Source organism: Pezoporus wallicus, unplaced genomic scaffold (genome assembly GCF_028554395.1).
Source record: "Pezoporus wallicus isolate ANWC-B61680 ecotype Strahan unplaced genomic scaffold, APGP_CSIRO_Pwel_v1 contig_6382, whole genome shotgun sequence".
Lineage (NCBI taxonomy): Eukaryota > Metazoa > Chordata > Aves > Psittaciformes > Psittacidae > Pezoporus > Pezoporus wallicus.
The window spans coordinates 2,817,609-2,840,533 of NW_026638015.1; the positions used below are offsets into that span (position 1 = coordinate 2,817,609).

Below are 22,925 nucleotides of genomic sequence, written 5' to 3' on the forward strand. Positions count from 1 at the left end.
GTGTTTTACCGTGGTGGGGTTTGTGGGTCCCCATTACCCTTGCTGTGAATGAGTAATACTGGACCTAAATTCTGTTACAAGCTGTGCTTTTCACTGTAGATTGTGCTTGAGTAAGACTTGTGTGTTTACTGTTCCCATGGGGAGCCTGAAATCTGTGTAATTCCATGTTCTTTAAGGTTCTCTTGTGCATTGTATTGAAAGTCCTGATATCTTGCACTTGAGTCTCTTGCTACTGCAAGGATTTAAGACGTGGGCTACCTTTTGTCTTTTAATTTGGAAACCCAGAAATAAAAGAAACTATTGTCCCAAATCAAAGGTAATTAAAAAATTTCAGTGGGATTCAAATGTTCAGAAGAGTTACTTGTAGTATAGTCTATGTTCTTCAGATAATCTAATTATGGGAGTAAAGGATGACTCTACAGCTGAGAGACCAATATTGAAACAGCAGAGTATGTATGGAGGGTGCTCTTGGATTTATGGGTCAATCTGGTTGTGGCGCTTACATGTTCATGCGTGCCTTAGGTAAGCTTTTAGCTTCAGAATATCTCTTCAAAGCTCCTCTATTTGCCATATTACATTGGGGTGAATGACTAAAAGATTGGTTTAGATAATGTTGCAGGTGCACTCTGAATCTTGAGGGTTTCTTACTACTTTTATTCCCAAGTCATGTATTTTACATGCAGTATTCCCATCTTCTTGTAGCTGATGGGGGGGAAGGCTTGGAAGGTCCTAGCATTCTTTTAGCTTTGTGTTGAGGAGCACAAGGCAGGTGCATCGTGTAATTTATGCCTTTGAGAACATGCAGCTTGGAGTTTGCAGAATGTCTTTGGAGGGTGTGGTTCAACAACATCATCTTCCAAAAGCTGAGCCTTTGTTTTAACAATCTGGAATTACTTCATGTAAAATGGATCTGAAAAAGGTTTTTTGGATTTTAGCTCTTGCTGCTTGTCTGTGCAGGAAAGAAGCTGTCTTTTCTACCTCCTGGAATATTAGTTACGCTAATACTTATGTTGGTGTAACTCTGATCCCCTGTTGGAACTGTAGTCTTCAGACACTGCGTAACTCTTCTGTAATTTGTGCAGTGGTTATAAAAGGTTAAGCCCTGGGAGGCAGTAGAGGAGAAATGGGCCAAGCATGCCTTTACTCAATGGATTAGGAGGCTGCAGCATTTCCCTGTTGCATCATCTTTCTCATGTTTGTAGCCTAGTGTGGAATAGGAGCTTCTCATCCCATCAGACCAGGTTCCTCACCAATCCATCTTCTGCTTCAGCATTTGTTACTGGTTACAGCATGTTAAAAGTCTGTCTTTGTCTCCTCTTTCTTTTATTCCTTTCCTGCCTTTCAGTGTTATTAATATCCCTGGTTTTGTTCTTGGATGTAACATTTTTGGGTTCAGGTGGTTATGAAGTTTGAAACTGTTGATTATGGGCATCGTTTATGGCAGACAAAATTTACTTTGAAAGCTAAAAAGCTTTAAGAAAACCCTGTAAACCAACTCTTTGACACTTAATGCATGTTGTGGAGGTAAGTTTTTCTCTTGTCTGTTGCAAGACCTGAGACTACTCTTTTTGCATGGGCTTGAATTGCCTTTATTTGTAAAAATGGAGCAACTTCTCTATGCAGTGTTCCAGTTGCATTTATTCTGAGTATTGCAGATTTGGATATATTTAGCTTTTGTAAATTCACTTAGCAGGTAAACTGGGGTGGTTGAGTACAAAGAAATAGAAGAAGAAAATGTAAAGAACCTGTAAGTTAAATTTCCTGCTGAAGGCATGTGTCTGTCCTCATTGAGTATTACTTGCTTAAACAAGTTTGAAGTTATAAGAGTGAAGTGTTCATCACTTGGCAAAATAAATATATATAATAGGAGAGCACGGAGGGGGAAGTACGTGTTGGTGCTTGTTTAATGAGGGTGGCTTGGCCAGCCTTATTCAGATATTCCCAAGCATTCCCTTTTAACATAGTGTGAAAAGGTACTTTACAACTGTTAGCCACAGAGTTAAACCTGACAACTAGAGGCCAAGATGAATGATTAGAATAGGGCAGGGCAGTGCTTCAGCTGCTGCTTGCAGCTTTTGCAAGCAGAAGTATCTTGTCACTGAAATGATTATGCATGACAGATCTTGTCCTGGCTCTGTTTCCTAAAGAATAGTATTACTCATGTGAGGATGAATTTTTTAAACACATTAGAGCGCAGTATTTGGGATTAAATCAGTTTGAATTTCTAAACCTCATGGGAATTTCATATTAAATGAGAGCTGAGCCAGAATTGTGCTATTGCTTGTGCGTGCAGCTTGTGTAGAATTGATAGACACTTCTTTCTCTTCCCTTGCCCGTGGAAACTGATAGTTCAATGTTGTTTACAACTTAAAGCATCTTGCTATAGCTTTTGTAGTAGCTGCTTAGCCCCTGTAATGGGGGGTGGGGGGGTACCAGGAAAAATACTGAACTTGCTAAGTTTTCTCAGCATCTCACAGTCACAGTAGTTTAAGGATTTGGCATTTTTGAGGAGCGTTGTGTGTCTTGTATGGGATTCCAGAACAACTTGACCAGCTTTATGTGGAGTGGAAAAACTGAAATGAAGTCTCTCTAGTGTCGTATTAAAGATGGAGACTGATTTTGTCCCATAGCTTGTCAAACTGGTAATGCAGGATTCTTCCTTTTTAATTAAGTACAACTATATTCTCCTTTTGCCATAGTGGGTATGGGTGTGGGTAGGTTTCTTCACTGACATGGACTCCAAAAATGGAGATGCCTAAAGCTACAACTAAGAAGTTGTGCTGCTGCTTACTGTATTAGTTACTAATCAAAATAGACTAGGCTAGGGGTGCAGGAATGTGGTAATTCATATTGTGAAACCCTTAGAATTCACTGATTCAGAGTGTAACTGAGAGGCATTTGTGTTCTTAAACACCCCCCAAGTATTGTGAACTTATTTCTGTGTTAAGGTAAAGTGTTCTTCTGGAATATTGGTAGTTGGAGTGTTACAGTATTGGAAAGGATTACTCTGTTATTGCCTGCTCTCAACAGTTCTGCACAGAGCAGCCAGACACATCCCAAGTTGAAAAGCCTGTTTTTCAACGATGACTAAAGTTTTCCTGATACATATTTTAGCTGATCTTGTACATTTTCCCAAGCAGAACAAGCTTGGTATGGTTTCAAATACTTTTGTTTCCTATCTGCCCTTTCAGGGGATGTGTTCACGTGCGCCCAAGAGCAGCTAAGGTGGAACTCTTTTTGCATAACCACTACAATGAAAAGATTCTAGCCATGTGATGGAAGAAGGTTTTCTGCTATTGCATATGAATAGATGCTAAGTTTATGGCAAGTCTGAAGAGTCCCTCTCTATTTCCTATGCTTGCTGCTAGATAGCTGTTACCTTCCAGCTGTTTTAATGGTTCTGCTTTTGGACTTCCTTGCTCAGAAGATTCACAGTATTGCCTGAGGAGGGACAACATTTTAGAAGTATTTTGCAAAGACAAGAGAAGAAAATAGCTTAAAGCTAGAAACTATTTCTAGTTCATTTCTTACTGTCTGTGTATTTTGTTAAGTTGCAGGGTTCAACCCCCCAGTAGAGTATTTGGAGAAAACCTTTGGGAGGAAATACAAGTACTTTGGTATAGTTCACTGGTTGGATATGTAATCTTTAGTACAGATCTGTAGCTTTACAAGTAAGGCTGTGTTAAAGAGGCTATGGTAAAACTGGGTTGTGTCCACTCTGGATTAACTGGGCAACTTGGTCTAGTGGAAGGTGTCCCTGCCTGTGGCAGGGGGTTGGAACTGGATGGGCTTTAAGGTCCCTTCCAGCCCAAACCATTCTATGATTTTAAAAGATACCCTGTGTGATCCGCCATACTTGCAGCAAGCCTCAGATGCTGGCAATCAGTTAAAGTCTGATGAAAGGGTTAAGAAATTACCTGGAAAAATGATGGATTCTTAATGCTTCAGTGATCACAAGGCTCGTTGCCCTACAGGAAGATGCTTAGCAAACTACCAGTTGTTAGACTGAAAGAGGAGTAACTAGGTGAAAGTGACTTGGAACATGACATTGTTTAAATCTTTCCCGAATTCCACAGACCTACAAAGGAGTTGTAGGATGCAGCTGTGGCTTAGTGTTGTCTTGTAGCACATCACCAGCAAGTGGTCTTGTAGATACCAGCTGTTGCAGATGTTACATTCACTGTGTTGTATGTAGGTCTAATTAATGGTGGAGCTTGGAAGATGCTCAGAGATTGCCATGTGTATGTTGCAGTGCAAAGTACAGTAGATAATCAGTGACTGTTGGCTCTCCAGTGATGCACAAAGATACATTTTTGCATGAAGCTTTGCCCCTAGTCTTGTATACATAACAGCACTGTTTTATGGGGTTTAGAGGAAAATTAAATGCAAGAGTATAGCCAGTAATGATTGTGCTAGTCTGGGTGGTTTATACAGGCTGTAGTTAATGATTTGAGTGTAGGTGGCTCCTCTTTGCCTGTCTTCAACCTATGCTTTGCTCTGTGTACCTGGGTTTACAGTCTCACTTTCCAAACTGTTCTGTAGCTTGTGTAAAGTTTGAGTATTGAGTAATGTGGTGAAAGGAAAACCTCTGATCCTTCAAGGATTGAGAGGCTGGGTCCAGCCATGTTTGAGGTCTGGGACCTTTACCCCCCACCACTCAAAACAAGGCATGTGTATCAGAAATGTGTTAGATCAGGGAAGGGGAACTACAGGAGGGAGAACATGGAACTGATGTGTTTCTGCCACCCTTTTCCTGTTACAGCTGCATTCCCCTTGCAAAGCTGCCAAACACCACCCTTCATTTATGTTTTCTTGCACTTCAGTATGCAGTGTTTCCTGAAAACTCCTTCCAATGAAGTCCAGATTTAGTGCTTTGTAGTTCAGGTTCAGTGACTAAATTTCAGCAACTTGGGTAATTGGAAACCTATTTATTACCATGGAGGCTTGGACTTACTATAAGCCTTTCCATTTTGCTTTTGGGCATATGTTTGGTACCTTCTGGTTGTGTGTCGAGTTCTTTTGCTCATTGCTTGTCAAAGCTAGGCAGTTGATTTTACTTTCAGCTCCTAAGTGGCCTGGAAACAGGGAGTTTCATTCCAGAGCAGTAACATTATGCAACTGTAAACACTTAAAAACCTAATTGCCTGTTTAGGATTGAGCAGTGTTAATGACAAAGCCTAGATAGGTCACTCCAAGAAGTAAGCTTGAAGAGTACCAGACTGAAAACGAGGGCTGGAATGATAAGTTTCTCAGGCTTAGAATTAGTCACTGTCTGTCAGCTGGCAGCAATATTCTTCAGTGTTTTCATGCAGTTTTACTGTTTCTGCCAGAGGGGAGGAAAAAAAAAAGGTGTTTTTTTTTGAGTCAAAGAAAATACAAACTTCTGAGAGTTGATTAAAGGTGGTATTAAATGTTTTAAAATAGCTCAGTGCCACTGGTTGGAATGGGAGAGGGTTTTTAATACTAAATAAATCTGCACTTGTGTTTTGGTAGTGGTCTTTTGACTTACAAACTATCTTGTGCATAAGGAGAAATAGGAGAGGAGGCTGATACACTCTAACTTATAATGAATGTACTCTCACTCTGGTGGGTAGTTAGCTCTAGTAGAAAAACCTCACATACATTTTAATATTACTGTAAGTATTTCCTTACATGCTCTTTTAAGTTGTTGGGGTTTTGAGAACTAAAGATAAACTTAGTTCATTGACCTTATTCTCTTAATGCTTGAAACAAGTTTTATGTTTCCAGGTCAGGAAATCCAGGCTGCTTGGTGCTTACTGGAAATGAATTTCATTAGGTGAAAAGCAAAATATTTGTCTTTAGACACTCCAGGCTGATATTTTTTTCTTTCCCATTAGCACATGCCAGAGATATGGAAATGTTGGAAGCAGTGTGATTCATTATGTAGAACAGGCGAAGTGCAATTTGTGTTGCTTGTTGTTTCTTTGGGATTTATTGTTGTTAAAGTGCATGTAACGTTTGTCTTGGAAGGCTGGATTTAATGAGTAAAACTTGTCAGTTCTTTTCTGTTTTAACTCTAAAATACCCTTGAACTATTGTTTAATTCTGACTGCTACCTTAAACCCATTCCAGTGCTTTACCACCCTCACAGTAAAAAACTGCTTCTTTAGGTTAGATATAAGGAAGAAGTTCTTTACTGTGAGGGTGGTGAGGCACTGGAATGGGTTGCCCAAGGAAGTTGTGAATGCTCCATCCCTGGCAGTGTTCAAGGCCAGGCTGGACAGAGCCTTGGGTGCCATGGTTTAGTGTGAGGTGTCCCTGCCCATGGCAGGGCATTGGAGCTGGATGATCTTAGGGTCCTTTCCAACCCAACCCATTCCATGATTCTATGAAACAAACCCCACCTACACTGGTGTGACTTAATAGGTACTAAAGTTTGCTTGCTGGGAGCCTCCAAATCTACTGGGGACATTGGCCACTGTGTACTACCCAGAACCCTTTGGTTTAAAATGAAGTGGCTATGAAATACCCTGCTAAGCTTAGGTTTTCTTTGGTTTCTTTACTTTTAAGAGTGTGTATTTTTCATGCACACATCATTTGGAATAGTTGTGGTTTATAAGTAACACGATGGAAACTCACCTCGAATTCTGTCGGTTTCTCATCCCTGATGGCCTACGCTTTGCCCAGTTGCTCTTTTCATGCCCTCTTCAGCTTCTCAGGTTTTTGAGTAGGCTGTTTGATATGCAGAGTATGGAACAGAATGTTAGCAGTGAAACAGAATATTACTTGGAGATTAAACAGATAAATTCTACTCACGTATTTCTGCCAGAGATGTTCCTAAAGATGCAAGAGTTGCATCTCCATCCTCATATTGCCAGAAGATATGTTAATAGCATTTAATAGTTGTATTCTTTGAATCTAGAATCTGTTTCTCTTCTTTGATAAATTTAATGTTTCTCTTTTTGTAGCTTTTCATCCCTTAAATAAGCTTTCTAGTCATGTTGTAGCCTATAATCCACAATTCCTTATGCACTTGCATGGCGTTGCATTTTATTGTAGAATAAATTCTTTCTGCTTGAGCAAATTTCAGGCAAACTTAGTTCTTTGTCTGTAGAGCATCCCTAATACACAGTTTGTTAGTTGACTTTCAGGGATTACCTCTGTTTAAGCTTTTCCCTAAGCTAAATACTGTCTTTCCTGTCATGTAACATTTATTGTGTTGTGATGTACCACTGTCTGTGTATGTAATCTATAAATAATGCTTGTAATAAACATGGAGACCTGTTCCTGAAAGCATGTTCCTAAACCATGATTTTGCAGGTGACCAAGTGCTGTCAGCTCACCCATGCAATATATATGTGGTTGACAGGTAGACACTAGTTGATCCAACTTCTGGAAGGCTGTTTTTGGTTTTGCCTCTAGAATACTAAAGGCTGAAGGTCAGTTCTGAAAGTTGATGTGAAAGGAATGCTCTTGATTTAAAAAATCATGGAGTTAGAGGATAATAATAGCCCCCAGAAAATGTATTGCTGAACAATAGCAAATTTACTTGCTCAATTTAGCTGTTTGTTCAGAATATCATTGCTGGCTGCATGAATGTTATACTTGGAATGATGCACTTAATTTAGAAAGATACTTCAGTCAACACTTCAGTTTAGTATCGAGTACGGGTGTTTGTCACTAAGTTCTCATCAACAAGAGATACTTGCCTGGTATATTTGGCACTCTGACTGATTCTTGTAAGTGCTCTAAAGTACTTATTCTGAGTCCTATTCTTGTCATCCTTAGAGATGGGTATTTGTTATCCTGATGGCAACCAGAAGCAGAGCAGAGCTTTGTTGTGATGTTCTCAATCTCATTAATTACAGCAAAGTAATACAGTTTTATGGATGAGTAGAAAAGATTCTTGCAATTTTTCTTTTTCCTTGAATTCTTTCTCTACATTCATCTAGTGCCAAAGAAGAAATTAACTCAAACTATTCTGAGATGATACTCTTGCAAATGGTTTCCTTTTTGAACTGCTTGAGGAAATCATAAATTATCTGCTGTAAAAGGCAGTGTTAAAACTAGAAAGACATCCCTCTTAGCATTGTCAGCTGAAACTAGGGGCAACTTAAGTGACTCAAAGCAGCTATATTTGATCGAAACAAACAGCAACGGAGGTGTTGTGCAATGCCAGAACTACGTGTCAGTCTGTTTATGCAGCAGCAAAGTAAATTCCTGTGTGCATTGTTTCTTTGGGGTCATCTGACAGTGTGGTGGCTTGTGTCATAATTATGATGTGTTTGTGCTACAATTTATATTTGCACAGAAGTCTGAAATGGAATAGAACTGTCTGTACTATAATCATTTGAAGAGTGAATATATATTCCTTTCATATATACAGCTCTTTCTCAGAACGTGAAGCTCATACAGATAATAAAATGTATATTAATGGTATACAGTGATTTTTAAGTTGAGAAAGGCTGATGAAACAGCATATGGTTGTCTTTAATGCTTTCTTTATCCTGTGAAAGGGTGAAGATATCGCAAGTCTTTATCCAGACTTGAGGTAGAGACTGGAAAAATAGAGAACTTTCCATGTTAGTCTATTCTCCTTTTGGAGAACTGCCTGAGGTTGATGGTTCTAAATGTTAGTGTTGGCATTTGGAGGTTTTTATTATATTATTATTAATTTTATTATATTTTATTTGAAAAGGGCAGAAAGCCACCAAGAAAATAGGTTCCTATCAAGCTCTTCTGTGAATACGTGGAATCTATTAGTACTCCTAGTAGTTTCAGTAGTACATCATTATCTAATACATAGTAGGAATGGCATGTGAGGAACTGTGATTTTGGAACCACGTTGTGGTTTACCTAAGCTTGTGTTGGAGCAAAAAGGGATGTGTGCTGTCAGTTGCCTGGGAGTTTTGGAAGCTCCCACAGGTGGGATGTTGAAGGTACAGGAGAAGTTTGGACATGAAGGAGCAGTCTGCAGGGAAAATTCAGTTTTTCCATTGGCTCCTGTGAAGGCTGAAGTAGGTTTTTCTTTGCTTGTTTTTGTGTTTAAAAGTTCCACTACCTGTATTTACAGACCCGGTTGTTCTAATAAGTGTATTTCAAGGGATTTTTTACTTGAAAATAGTAGGGCAGTTTTTTTTCCTTTCTAAATACTGCAGCAAAATATTTATGTGAGCGTAATTGGTGGACAAATCAAACGGGGGTTCTTAGCAACTGAAAAAGGAAAAGAAATGAGGAATTTTCTTTGCAGTGATTTGCTGGTTAAGTGGGGGGACTATACTGAATCTTTTTATCGATGAACAGATTTTAACTAGGAAGAGGGATTCCAGAGGTGGATTCTGCATCTGTGATGGTGGTATTACTGTCCTTTCATAGCAACTTTTAGAAGCCTCATACATTAATCATTCCAAAGGAGTTCACTGTGGTATATGTTGTGCAATTTCTTCTTTGTCTTTCTAGTCACATGCATGCTTTAGAATAAAGTTTACCAAATTAATCTTGGAATTTGCAGACAGTGTCTTTTGCAGACAATATCTTTTGACTATGTCTGCTTATTTTGGCTGCAAATTAGAGTCTGCAGATGTGCTACCATAATTAGTTGCTGTGTATTGTTTTTAAGCATGTGTTTTCTGTCACTTTGAGTTTTACTGCAAAACAGCTCTGTCTTCAGTTTTTACTTGGTAAGCTTTACTCGCTATTACTTAAGTAAAGCACAACTTAATTATGCTTTACTTAGCAGTTACTGTTTGTTAAGCGGAGTATCTTGCAGAGCTTGGGAGAGTTAGACAGTGTTTGTGCGCACAGTGTGTCTCCACAGTATTACATTGATCTTGGTTGGCCATTTGTCGTCTTCACCTTGTCTTCATCATCACCAGCTGTAGTGATCAACTGTTTATTAGATGTGACTTTCACTTATTGGTGTTTTCCTTACTTTAGACAGTAGAGAAGCCTGATTTATTTACTGCATTTCAGTGTTTTCTTACACAAATGCTTCTAAAGCGTTCACTGGACATTGGAATAACCCGTGTGTATTTATTTTCACGTTCTAAGTTGCATCAATGACACAGTGGTGTTGTTTTCCTTCCGTTTCCTACAGATTCCTCTTCTAAAGCATGGATTCACACTACTGCTGATAATTTCTAACATAGCTCAGATTACAACAGAAATTTTGCCTAAGTGGGTAGATAAGGTTAAGTTCAGTATTTGCTTATAAATGTGGTGTATATGTTGTATATGTTATTCTATCTGGAGTATGCTCACTGAGTTTATAAAACATTTAAATGCCTTTAATGTTGAGTGTTTTTATTGAGGCTGTTGATAAAGAGTGGAAATGGTTTAGGATGTAGAGGCTCTTTCAGATACTCAATACAACCATAGCTTCCTGACAGAACCCCCAAAACGCAGAAATACGTTCTTTAATAATGACTACTCTCAGTGTTCATAGCAATAAAACGTGCAGTAACCGATGTGAGTTAGCTTAATTCCTGTTTCCTGATGACTTTTCACTCTATGTATTATTTCACTTCAGTTTGGTTTGGTTAAAGCTTTATTGAATTTGAAGGAAAAGCCTTTTGAGGGCTTTGAGCCCAAGGGCTCAGCTTTTAGAACATTCTGATTCTAATCCTCTGGAGATTTTAGCAGGACTATAGGGAAAGGGCTGTTTCAGTTCCGTTTTGTGAGATTTGGAAGTAAGTATAAATGAAATTCCTGTGTGTAGCTTAAGTAGAGAAATGGGTAAAGTTCCAAGTCCTCCAGCAGCGAAGCTTCAAGAATGCTCTCTTACTATGAAGAAGTAACCTATTCTGGTAGCTGCCAGTGTTATGCATTGTCTCTCACTATTAAATACCGACATGAAATTTGATGTTTTGCTGGTTTCTGTATTGTATTGTGCCGAGTGCTCCTTTTTTTCATGTCTCCTTCGACAACCCTTAAAAAAACAACCCAAACCCCACAACTTTGTGAAATAATAGCAAAGTGCATCCCAAACAGGGTTTTCCCTTTGCTTACCAGGGAAGCCCCATGTCAGATAACTGCACCGAGAGACAAATGAGTCTTCAAAAATACTGGTCAAATATCTTTTATCTTTACAGTTGACAGTGTAATGGTTTGAAGTGCTTGAACGTAAGGCTGTTTAGCAAGACTATACAACTGTATTGGCTTTATACATCTGAAATGAATACTTCAAGAAATCGTGTCAAGTGTACACATGAATCCACTCTCACTGTACCCTGAGATTTGATGTGCTTATATTTCTGTCTGTTTTTTTTGGTCAGGAATTTGCAGCGCTTACGAAAGAGCTGAATGTGTGCAGGGAGCAGCTGCTGGAAAGGGAAGAAGAAATCGCTGAACTGAAAGCAGAAAGAAATAATACCAGGGTTAGTTGCTTGTCTTCTCCAAGATCACCGTGTTAAAGCATCCAACTGAAAGTGGTTTTTCCCTGATGGTCGCACACGAATCCTTCAAGTGTTTTGATGAAGAAAGTTTGGAAGCTTATGCACAGCTCCCAGTAGTGCAGAGTCAGGAAAAGCTTGTAAGACTGCACTGCTGTCTGTCAGTCATCATTCTACTTGGTAAAGTTTTGTAATCCTCTAACGCCCAAGATCAGAGGAATAGAGCAGACAAGCTGTCAATAGACATGATCTGTTTCAACAGCTTGCACTGTTGCCAGTGGCTTTCTGATTTAGAGCATTTCCTATGTATATTCTTCTGACAAGCACACAGCTCCTCAGGCTGGTGGCAGAACTGAGAATACCTTGGTTAAGTAGAAATCTCATTTAAAAAATAGACAGAGATGTAGGAAATGCATTGGCTCTGATGCAAATTCAGTCACAGGTGAAATGTTAAAAACAAGTCCTTACTCCTAATGCAGTTCTCTTTGGCTTTCAGATTTGAAGTTTAGAAATCAAAACTTGGTGTTTTAGGAGGCCAGGTTTTCTGTAGTTCTGCAGAACAGAAATAAATGTTGTTCCTTTTCTGTTTGTTGTAGCTGTTACTGGAACATTTGGAGTGTCTTGTGTCCAGGCATGAGCGATCTCTCAGAATGACTGTTGTCAAGAGACAAGCTCAGTCTCCAGCAGGAGTTTCCAGTGAAGTAGAAGTTCTCAAAGCACTAAAATCTTTATTTGAGCACCATAAAGCCCTTGATGAAAAGGTAATGAAATATAGTAGCTAACATCATCTCATCCAGTCTCTTCTGCCTTTTGTGTGGATCATGCAGTTGTTCATGCTAAAGCTTTAGAAGTCTCTGAACTTCCTCTGTAATAAGATGGTGGCTTTGCTGTAACTGCATCAGTAACTTCTCTCCTAAATTAATATTGTTGTTCTCAGTAGTAGTTTATTCTAGTACTTTTAACAGTGGTAGTCTAAACTAGCATGGTTCAGGGGTGATATATTTGTTGTAGGAATGCATACATTTGCTTACCTGGATAATATCAAGATTTAAGCTTTTGATTGTACAATACAAGAAATGGACTAGAGAGAACAGGAGGAGAGGAATCTGCCTACACTGTGATATAAAATAAAGCTGAATTAAAGGAACTCCGCCCTTCAGATGTGCCTGATGTTGGGAACAGGATATACAAGTTGTGAAGTTTACTGTGAATTGTGCTGCCAACTCATAGTTTGCCTAACTTCTGTGACCCTTGTATATAAAGTCTAGCAAATTATTTTAAGTGGAATTCTGTCTCTTCTTCCCTGTTGTAAATAAGCAAAAGCATTCACACTCTGTGCCTTACAATAGGATAGGCAAATCCTGAATGTGTTTAATTCTTGCCTAAATTTACAGGTCATGTTAAGATAAGATAAATTAGTGACAAAAAAGGCAAAGCTAGATTTTAAGATATGATTTGCTTCTCTGGAAGGGTTTTTTATAGTGTATGTTGTAATTAGACTCAAGATTATGCAGGTCTCAAGTGTAATGGAATTAGCATCTTTTATTATCTGAAAGGGCATGGCTGCATGGCAATAAATTAAATGGATTTCTTGTTAATTTGAATGATTTCAAATTACTTGGAATTACTCTTTCAGGTAAGGGAGAGGTTACGAGTAGCACTTGAAAGATGTAGCTTATTGGAAGAAGAACTAGGTACTACACATAAAGAGGTATGTGTCTGTATTTAAAAGAAGGCTTCATGTGTGCAGTGTGTGTGTTTTAGCCAATATTTGTACCCAGTAATTTATTCAGTTATTAAGGTTCACTCTGAATTTCTTGTGTTTGATATTTTGACAAATAGAATAACTGTAATTTTTAACTTAGTCACTTTGAAAGAGCAGGAAAGGGGGAGGGGGGGAATCCCCTAAACCCAACCCCCCCTGCCCATCCCCTCCATCAAAACAAAAAGAGCTCCTGTGGCTTTAAAGTAAGAGCTTTTGGGTTGCAGTGGCATAAGTTTCTGAGTGCCTGTGCCGTATTTTATTAATATATACCTTGCAGTAGGATCAGTAATTGTTTTCCTCCTTTGCTTTTGCAGCTGTTCTTTATATTATTACTGAGTAAGGAACTGACTTAAAACATATGGATGTAAACTTTACTTTTCTTTTAGTTAATGATTCTGAAAGAGCAAAATAATCAGAAGAAAACACTTCCAGATGGGATGCTGGATATGAATCATGAACAAGAAAATACACCAACTACAAATGGGAAGGTACAGATATTAACTTTAATGATGAATCATTCATTTGAAAGTATAATAAAAGATTTTTGAGTGATGATTTAATTAAAAAGCCTGTTACCACAATTTCAATCTTTGCAATTTGTGCAGTAATAAATGGACTTGGAGGGGTGTTTACAGGTAACAGTTTGGTTTTCAAATGTGTATGTAACATGAAAATACATATTTTCTTTTCCCCTGTTCAATAGCGATCCTCTGATGGTTCCTTATGCCACGATGAAAATCTTACTAAAGTGATTGAGCTCCAGGACATCATAGATAAGCAAAACAAAGAGCAGACACAGATGAAAGAGCGTCTTACTGCTTTGTCTAGCAGAGTAACAGAGCTGGAAGAAGATCTTGATACAGCTAGAAAAGACTTAATAAAATCTGAAGAAATGAATACCAAGTTACAGAGAGATGTACGAGAGGTGAGGAATACACTGTCAGAATTTGGGTAGTCACAAATGCAACTGCTTTATAAAATGTCAGTCTTACTGGTGCTCAGTTATACCTTTATGCTTTTTAATGTCTTTGGTGTGATAGTTGAGAAGAAAATCTAAGACTAACTAGATACTTCATGAATACATTAAGCTGGAGAAGATTTAGCACTGTGGACTTGAACATGTTCTTGAAAAGATCTTGACATAAATGCTAAGATTGTTCATGGCATTTAAATTTCTTAAAGATGTATGTGGTTAAAGAATCACTGAAATGTAAGTGGTCTGACTGACAGTTCCTGTTACTGATCAGTCACTAATCTTCAAGATCCAATGTATTGCAGTGTACTGTATCTTTATTAAATAGAAGCAGAGCTTAGTTAAATCCAAGAACACACTTTGTCCCCAGCAAGTAAAGATTGCTGTGTTTGTGCCATTGAAAAAGCAAATAGCAGATCTGTGGTATAATATGATCATAGAACCATAGACTGGTTTGGGTTGGAAGGGACCTCAAAGCTCATTTAGTTCCAACCCCCTGCCATGGACAGGGACACCTTCCACTAGAGCAGCTTGCTCCAAGCCCCTGTGTCCAACCTGGCCTTGAACACTGCCAGGGATGGGGCAGCCACAGCTTCTCTGGGCACCCTGTGCCAGTGTCTCACTACCCTCAGTCATTTATTTATTTACTGAAAGGGAAAAAAGGCATTGAACTTGTAAGCCCAAGTAAGACTTAATTATTTTAACTTCATTTTTTACTGAAGGAAATAAGAGTCTATCTGATTTTCATTTATTTATGATTATTTTCAGTTTGTGGGTTTTTCTCCCATTTTGATCACTAAATAATAATCCTTTATATTCTAAATTCTGTCTTCTGTCTTGCATAGACTATGGCCCAAAAGGAAGACATGGAAGAGAGAATCACAACTCTTGAGAAACGCTACCTCGCTGCACAACGTGAAGCTACATCTGTGCATGACCTCAATGATAAACTTGAAAATGAAATTGCCACTAAAGACTCCATGCATCGACAGGTTGTAATTTAAAATATAAAGTACATTCTGTTCAGCATAAAACTAGTGGAAATAATGTTCATACTGTACTAAAGTACTTTGCTTTTAGGAAGATAAATACTGTGTATGAAGTGCTGTTGTTAGTGGTGGTTTTTCAGTAACTGGGGGAGTGCATCATATGGAGTTTTACCCTGGAAGCAAAGATGAGAGAATTTGTTGGGGAGGGGCAGTGGTTTTGAGCATTTTGTTGCACTGGATCACAGTGCAGCAGGGCTGTTGTCCCTATTAAGTGTGGATTTTCAAGTTCTTATATGCATATCCAAACATCTTTAGTTTCATGTGTGAGAATTACTCATTCGAAGCTAAAATGGTTTTAAACTTCATATAGTGTGTAGTGATTTTTGTAGCCTGTAATAGAAGTAAATGTTGCCTTACTGCAGAAAGATAATTGACATACACTTGTCATGAAGGAGTCCAACTTTATAAACCAGAAATGGTTGTTTAGCCAATCACATTCAAACTAGAGGCAGACAACTCCTAGTCAACAAGAGAAGTCTCTTTTACTGCAATTCTTGACAAAAGTTGTACGTACTTTAAAAATATACTCTTATATGTGTAGGTTATTTAAAATACGAAGGATTTCTTTCCTTGTAACTTAAGTCTTAGCACAGCTGTGACATAGGAAATACACAACTTGTTCTGTGCTGCTTCCTGTAACATAACTATGTTTGGTGAAAGAGTTGCTTTCGGAGAAGACACTAAATTGTCTGCAGGGAAAAATAAGAAAACACTTCTTCTCATGTTATGAAGAGGATGCCGCATCTTTAGTTATGAAACCAGCTTTGGACAGTACGGGCCTAGTGAGGTCTGATAAGGGCAGTAATTTTTATCCTTGACTTCCTCTGTGATGAAAATTAATTACCACTCTAATGCTAAACACTTGCTGATCATAATCCTGTCCAGAGTGAAGATAAGAACAGGCAATTGCAAGAACGACTGGAACTGGCTGAGCAAAAGCTGCAGCAGACTTTGAGAAAAGCTGAGACTTTGCCAGAGGTGGAGGCTGAGCTGGCACAGAGAGTTGCAGCACTTTCGAAGGTGAGTCAGTTGGGCAGTGTCCTCAAGGCTCTCTTCTCCATTGGTGTCCTGCTACACCAAATCTGCTCTTAGTGTGGGTTTAGTTACGTTGTGGTTTTCGTGTTTCCAAGGCCAGGTTGGACAGAGCCTTGGGTGACATGGTTTAGTGTGAGGTGTCCTTGCCTATGGCAGGGGGGTTGGAACTGGATGATCTTAAGGTCCTTTCCAACCCTAACTATTCTATGATTGTCATCTCCTAGGTAGTTCAGAAAATGCTTCTCCTTGCTTTCTGTTTTCTGTTCATCTCTCTGAACACACTCCAGTTTACTTTGTTTTTAACTTTTAAAAAAGAAATTGTTCTTTTTGGAACTTGAGGCGGTTTCCTGCTACACGATGAAAATGTCTCCAAATTAGTATTTTGCTGCTTTTTGTTAAAATTCAGTCAATAATTGCACAAAATCTCCTAAAACAAAACTGTTTCTGAAGGGGAACACCGGATTTCACTGTTAACCAAGTGAGGAATGTGGGGAGAGAGAGAAGTAGTGGTACTCATTAATACTGAGTTTTTTAGAAGGCTGCAAATGGAATAATGAAGTCTGAAGAATTATATGTAATAACTACAAATAAGCCTTTTCAAGCATGTGTGTATGTTTCCTTTTAAAGTCTTAGTTTCATTTCTTTCCCTGTTATCTTTCCTGTCCCTAACTGGCTCTGTAGTCTGACCTTTTGTCTCCTGGGAACTCTGCTGCTAAAGATGCTAAACTATTGGAACTTACCACCAAGCTTAGGAAGGTAGAATTTGTATATTAGTCCTTGTTTCTGCTTGCTGCTTTCTGCTTTGTCATGAGTACTAACAAAGGGTCATGTTGAGGCTGGTGAGGAAAAGCTGAAAATGCATTTATTTCAGTTTACTTTATTTTTCTTTCTTGGGGGTATGAATGAACTTCTGCTGTTGCAAGCTCATTGCAAATAGGAGTTGATTCATGGTGCTCTAGGGGTGAGAGGCTTCATCATTTTGTTACTTACCATACAGACTCTTGCTAGGTTCTTTCAGTGACAGAAAGGCATCTGTTCTGCATTGTGAATTAGCATAAATGGCAGTTGCGCAAAGCATGTTAGATATATTATTGTGTTTCCATGTTTCTATGCATTTGAAACCTTTTTATTTGTAAAACAAACAGATTCTAATGTTGTTTTCAAATTGACAGGCTGAGGAGAGACATGGCAATATAGAGGAACGACTGAGACAGATGGAAGCACAGCTAGAAGAAAAGAATCAAGAACTGCAAAGGGTACCGTACATCTTTCTAGCCAAAATACAAAGCTGAGAGAAAGAATCTAATCCTTTTCTAGCTGTTCTTATTTCTCATCTTTAAAGGAAAGCCAGAGTTCAGGCTGGCTAATAGCTGGGAATGTTGAGCCACTGAACTGTGATGGCTAATCTTAGATCTCAGGAAAAAGCTGAAAGTCTCCAAATATGGCTAGCAATTAGGCATTTCCAAGCATACTTCCTGATGAGGAGACAAGTAAAAAACTTGCCAATTAAATAACTGTGGATAAATTGGATCCTAGCTTATAAATAATGGAATTGGTTCTGAAATCTGCTTTTTCTTGAGTGTAAGCTCAGCTGTTCAAGCTTCTGATCTTTGAACAGTTAGTGAAGTCTTAAATGTCCCTTATGCTCCCTTATGGAGTCGTGAAGGTACATGCAGTGTTCCTTATTCCTTGGGAGAAATATTTCTATTAAAGAAAATGCGTTTGGTTTAAAGCAAGCTCACTGTTTTTTGCAACCTGGAAGTTCTTACAGACATGGTAAATTGCAAGTTACTTCAGTAGCTTTTATGTATCTTAGGCCAGACAGAGAGAGAAGATGAACGAAGAGCATAATAAACGTTTGTCAGAAACTGTTGATAAGCTTCTGTCTGAATCTAATGAAAGGCTTCAACTTCATCTCAAGGAAAGGATGGCTGCCTTGGAAGATAAGGTAACAACTCACATTCCAGCACATACCTTAATTAGATGTTAGTCATTGTGTAGTGTTTTGTGTCTTTTGCAATGTGTACGTAACTTCAGTGAGGAAATACTAAATCCTTATTAATAAATAGTTCATGTTAAGGATGTTTTCTACTGTGGATTTTGAAAACAGGTTCTTCAATCTCATTTTCTAGAGATTGTCCCTGGGCATTGTAACATTCCCTAGGTGACCGGTGTGGACTGCATAAATAAGCTCATCTGGTGTAATACAGGAAGTCTAAAGAATTAGAAGTAGAACTTTGACGTTTTTAGTTCAGTTTCTTCTATTTGCCACTACTTTTGTCTGTGCCTGTTAACCCTGAGTCATTGTGAGATTCTTGCAAGTTGAAATAGTCCTCCATTTTCTTCCCACGTAGATCATTTTGAGACAGGCTGTATGAATATATGGCTATTTCTTTCATGTATGCCTTTAAGTCAGGTTCCCTTATTCTGCATCCAACAAAGCAGTATCTTCTAAAGTAGCACTTTTCTTGATGCTGACTTTGAATTGATTTGTCTTGTGTTCTGGGTTTTTTTTTTTATCCAACTTTGTTTCTTTTACTGGAGAGTGAAATGACCATCTGGTCAATAAAAGCAAAGTGGCTTTTGTTTTAAAGTCATGTCAATAAAATGCTTCAGTTGCAATATATAACAGTGTATTCAGACTTCTATTAGATGTTTGCTTTGTCTTGCATTCATGTCAACTCATTTCTCATTCCTAAAGCATCAGTCAGGTACCTGACATTGTATCTGACATGAATTCTTTCCAGAATTCCAGGACTGTATTTCCCTGAGATGATTATGAAGATACAGTTAGTTTTTTGCCCTGCTTTTGTACCCTTGGAGGTGAGAGATATCAGGTAGTGCAGAACAAATGTAGCTCCTATTGATTCTCAACATTTGAGTTAATGATAAAGATGGTTTTCATCTGACATCTAGGGCTCCAAACTTGTGGTTTTTTTTTTTAGTTATCACTATTTTCAAGGTCACCAACTGTTCCTAATACTTCAGAAATTCTTAGTATGGGCTTTGATATGGTATCAACAAGGTTGTTCTATAATAGTCCTTACAAATTTAATATCTAAGAAATGGCTGACTGCATATATTCTTTACGTGTGTGAATACTGTGTGTCTTAGGGTTGACCCTAACTCACCTTTACCTTCCAAACCTCAACTGTGCTTATTAATAATGAGGAAAATGTAGTTGTCCTTCACCGATACAGCTTCTAGGAAAGTTTTCTTGCTGTGGCTTCCAGCTCATTCTTTTATGATAAGTTGGGAAGAATAATGCAAGTAAAATTGTAATACTTCCTTCTGATCGCTTTCCTGGAAGAATTCAATTCCTAGTCTTTTTTTTTTTTTTCCTGGAATGACTTGTTTGCATGAAACTTTATTTGCATCTTAAACATGTAATAATGATATTGCTTACCTGAAGGAAACATGTTTAACAGAACTTCCTGGCAATTGTGGAAAAGGAAAAGTGAATGCTGCTTAATTCGCAGATGATTCTTAGTCTGGTTTTGGAAACTGCTTTGAGTAGAGATTGTTGTAGTCATAAGTATTTATATTTACTGGAGTTGTTCAGAAGTCGTGGTATAACTGTAAAGATGACAGTTCTGATGTTAACAAAGTCCCTTAAGTCAGGGAGTGTTGCAGTTCTGGAGATAGGATGCCTCCAAGAAATTAATGTGTGGTAGTTTTGTATGTCAGGCAAGTGAAAATAAAACGAAAACCTAATGGTAACAGCCAGTAATGCCTTAGTAAGCATTTGGTGAATTACTTTGAATTAGTTTAGCTGCCTTGTTATTCCTTTGGTTGTTTTACTAGCTTTGTCCAACGGAGCTTCAAAAGGTTGGTATTAAGTTTTTATGGAACTTGCACTGTTACTAAAGCCATTTTTAGAGGGCTGTACACCTGGGACTATAAACCTCCAACTATAATCAAAATGAAATGATGAAAGCAGTAAAGTATCTGTAATTTAAGATGTTTCTGTCTGTATAGTGGTGACTGATTTTTTTTGGTACTTGTCTTGCTTGTGGTTTAAGGGTGGGAAGCTGTCATAAGTAACCTGATTTATGATACATTTTATTTTAGAATTCACTTCTTCGAGAAATTGAAAATGCAAAGAAACAAATAGAGGAACTTCAGCATGAAAAGGTAGAACATGTTTTTCTGATCTGTTATGCTGGAAAATAGTTGCTGCATTGCTACATAGCATGACTGGGCTTTAATTCCCCCATAAAACATAACATTACCTGCTCTGTTTTAAAAGTAGGGAGCTGTTATTGCTCATGTTATGGTATTGTGTGCCTCAGCTTTATGATGATTTAATAGGTAATACATAATGCTTGACTCAGAGACATAACATACTTCTGAATATGTCAAGTAGCTGGAGATACTGGCAATTTGTCCAAGTTTGAAGATTGTGTAGAACTTTTGTACTGTTTTATGTATAAACTTGAACAGTTAAAAGATAAATGCTTTTAATATTGGGGATTTTCCCACCATGTTTTCCTTAAAGCATTGGGTATCATGAAATGCTTGTTTGTCTGATAAAACTTTAAGAATTGGTTGGAGAGAAATCAGTGTTAGGCTTGGCTGTTCCTTTGCAATAGCAGCTCTTGGGTGTTTTACTTGTCCTGGGACTGTCAAGTTCCCTTCTTGAATAATAGTGGTGGGGCCTTTCATTCCTGTGCATCCTTAAGCAGTGGGCAGTGGATTTGGTTATTGTTTATTATATCACAGGTGTACTGCATCTCCCCAAATCACTCCAGTAAGTAACTAGGCCATACTGTAGAGGCTGTGCTTCTGGACTAAAATGGAGAACACATTCAGAATATTTTGCAGAATATGCTTTGAATTTCTGTATGTGTAGGCTAGCAGTTCTCACATGAGGCACAGATGTTCATCATCAGCCACTTTTTATTACTCTTGCGTTGTTTTCCCATTCATTGGATTTCTGTTGTTAAATTCAGAATTTCTAGAGCACGTAAAACTGTCCAAGTTCAAAGTGAATGCATTTGGAACCTTTGTGCCCAGAGCTAGAAAAATCTTCTTGTTTCGTATTCAATACTTTCACTTGTGTATGGTAAAATTAGTAATATGTGAATTTTATTTGGTACCTTTTAAAAATACATATTGTCATTACCTAAAGTCACAGTGTAGAGAAGCAATAGAATTACTCTTGGATACCCTTTTGTGATGATGCTGTATTGCTGTGGCAAAAATCACTTTCATGTTTTACATCATTGAAGGATTATGTTTTAAAATCTGTGATTTCTGAATTTCATAGAAATGAGGTAAAACCCTTAAATGTTAGTTTATAAATCAGTATTTGACACAGATTTTTTTTTTTTGCCCCCAAGCATATTGTTATGTATTTTATCTATTTATTTTTACAGGATCAACTTGTAGTAAATGTTGAAACATTAAGGGCTGAAAACGACCAAGTGAGACTCAGAGCCACATCACTTCACCATAGGTACCACCACTTAACTCTAGTTCAGTTTTCTCTAATTTCTTTTCAAGTCTCTTTGCTAAATGTAATTTTGTCTATTTTAACTGAAAATACCTAAGTCATAGCTATAAAATGGATTCTTTCTAGAGCATATAAAGCAGGTTTTATACTGCTTAAAATTGGTATTGGTGGGACAAGAGGAATGATTTGGGTGATTGGTTGAGTTTGTTTTCCCCTTTCCCCTTACATTCATAAGGATAAAATGTTTCTTGGTGTTGTAGCCGACCCGATTTCAGATACCCAATGACACCTTCATCTGTGGCTGACAGTCACACAGACTCCTATGGCACCTCCTCAGTGTTAAGGCGTCCCCAGAAAGGACGTGTGGCAGCTCTCAGAGATGAGCCCTCAAAGGTAAGAGAACTCAAATGAAAATAAATACAACCCTTTGGCAAGATGATGCTGATCTACTGCAAGGAGATTTTAGAATAGGATTACATAGCCATAAGAATACTAATGCTGGATTTTATAGCTCCTGTTTTACTAACTCATGCAAAGCTACCAGTCTTTTTATTTGTTAACAAATAATAGCAAAATTATTATTTTGAGCTCCAATTTGGTTTAGATATGATGAGCCTGTAAAATATCACTTGAAACAGTCCTGCTTTAGTGTCCATTCACTAATCTAACACATAACTGTTCTGGAAGCAATTTCAAGTCCCTTTCAGGACTTGTGATTTCTCATTCCATAAAGCTGATTCCAAAATTCTCACTGGATTTGATAGCAAAATGCTACTGTAATTTATGGTGTATATAGCCCAAGATACGTGACATTTACAGTTACTCAATGGGGATGCCCATTTTGACATTTCACTTCACTGTAAGAGGCAAAGTTTTCTACATTACAGCTTTTTTCTTTATATTTCTCTAAACATTGCTGTCTCGATGGATGCATTCAGCATGTAAGTGGGCTCTTTAAAACTTATTTTACGTATTGCAAACCAGCAAAACGTCGTGGTTTTCCCATTTGAGTTTGGATTTTTTCTTTTTTTCTGTTCTTTTAGGTTCAGACTCTGAATGAGCAGGACTGGGAGCGAGCCCAGCAAGCAAGTGTATTGGCAAATGTGGCCCAAGCATTTGAAAGTGATGTTGATGTGTCTGATGTTGAGGATGATAGGGAAACTATATTCAGTTCAGTGGATCTGCTGTCACCAAGTGGTCAGGCTGATGCTCAGACTTTGGCCATGATGCTTCAAGAACAGTTGGATGCCATCAACAAAGAGATTAGGTATGGTCTGTCTGCCGTTAAGGTTTGGTT

The 22,925-nt window shown here is 38.1% G+C and overlaps 1 protein-coding gene across 11 annotated transcripts in view; it reads left to right on the forward strand.

Annotated features, from left to right (window-relative positions):
- The window catches only part of PPFIA1 (PTPRF interacting protein alpha 1), a 60,489-nt gene that overhangs the window by 11,326 nt on the left and 26,238 nt on the right, over positions 1-22,925 (forward strand). For 7 of the 11 annotated variants that reach the window (XM_057408754.1, XM_057408751.1, XM_057408752.1 and 4 more), the window contains exons 3-16: positions 11,235-11,336; positions 11,948-12,112; positions 12,988-13,062; positions 13,503-13,604; positions 13,820-14,041; positions 14,935-15,081; positions 16,024-16,158; positions 16,855-16,929; positions 17,346-17,429; positions 17,990-18,121; positions 20,245-20,307; positions 21,552-21,631; positions 21,889-22,021; positions 22,672-22,895. In XM_057408754.1, the coding sequence (XP_057264737.1) occupies positions 11,235-11,336; positions 11,948-12,112; positions 12,988-13,062; positions 13,503-13,604; positions 13,820-14,041; positions 14,935-15,081; positions 16,024-16,158; positions 16,855-16,929; positions 17,346-17,429; positions 17,990-18,121; positions 20,245-20,307; positions 21,552-21,631; positions 21,889-22,021; positions 22,672-22,895 (1,739 nt within the window). The remainder of the gene's footprint in view (positions 1-11,234; positions 11,337-11,947; positions 12,113-12,987; positions 13,063-13,502; positions 13,605-13,819; positions 14,042-14,934; positions 15,082-16,023; positions 16,159-16,854; positions 16,930-17,345; positions 17,430-17,989; positions 18,122-20,244; positions 20,308-21,551; positions 21,632-21,888; positions 22,022-22,671; positions 22,896-22,925) is intronic. The other 4 variants (XM_057408755.1, XM_057408762.1, XM_057408761.1 and 1 more) reach the window with 1 other exon arrangement.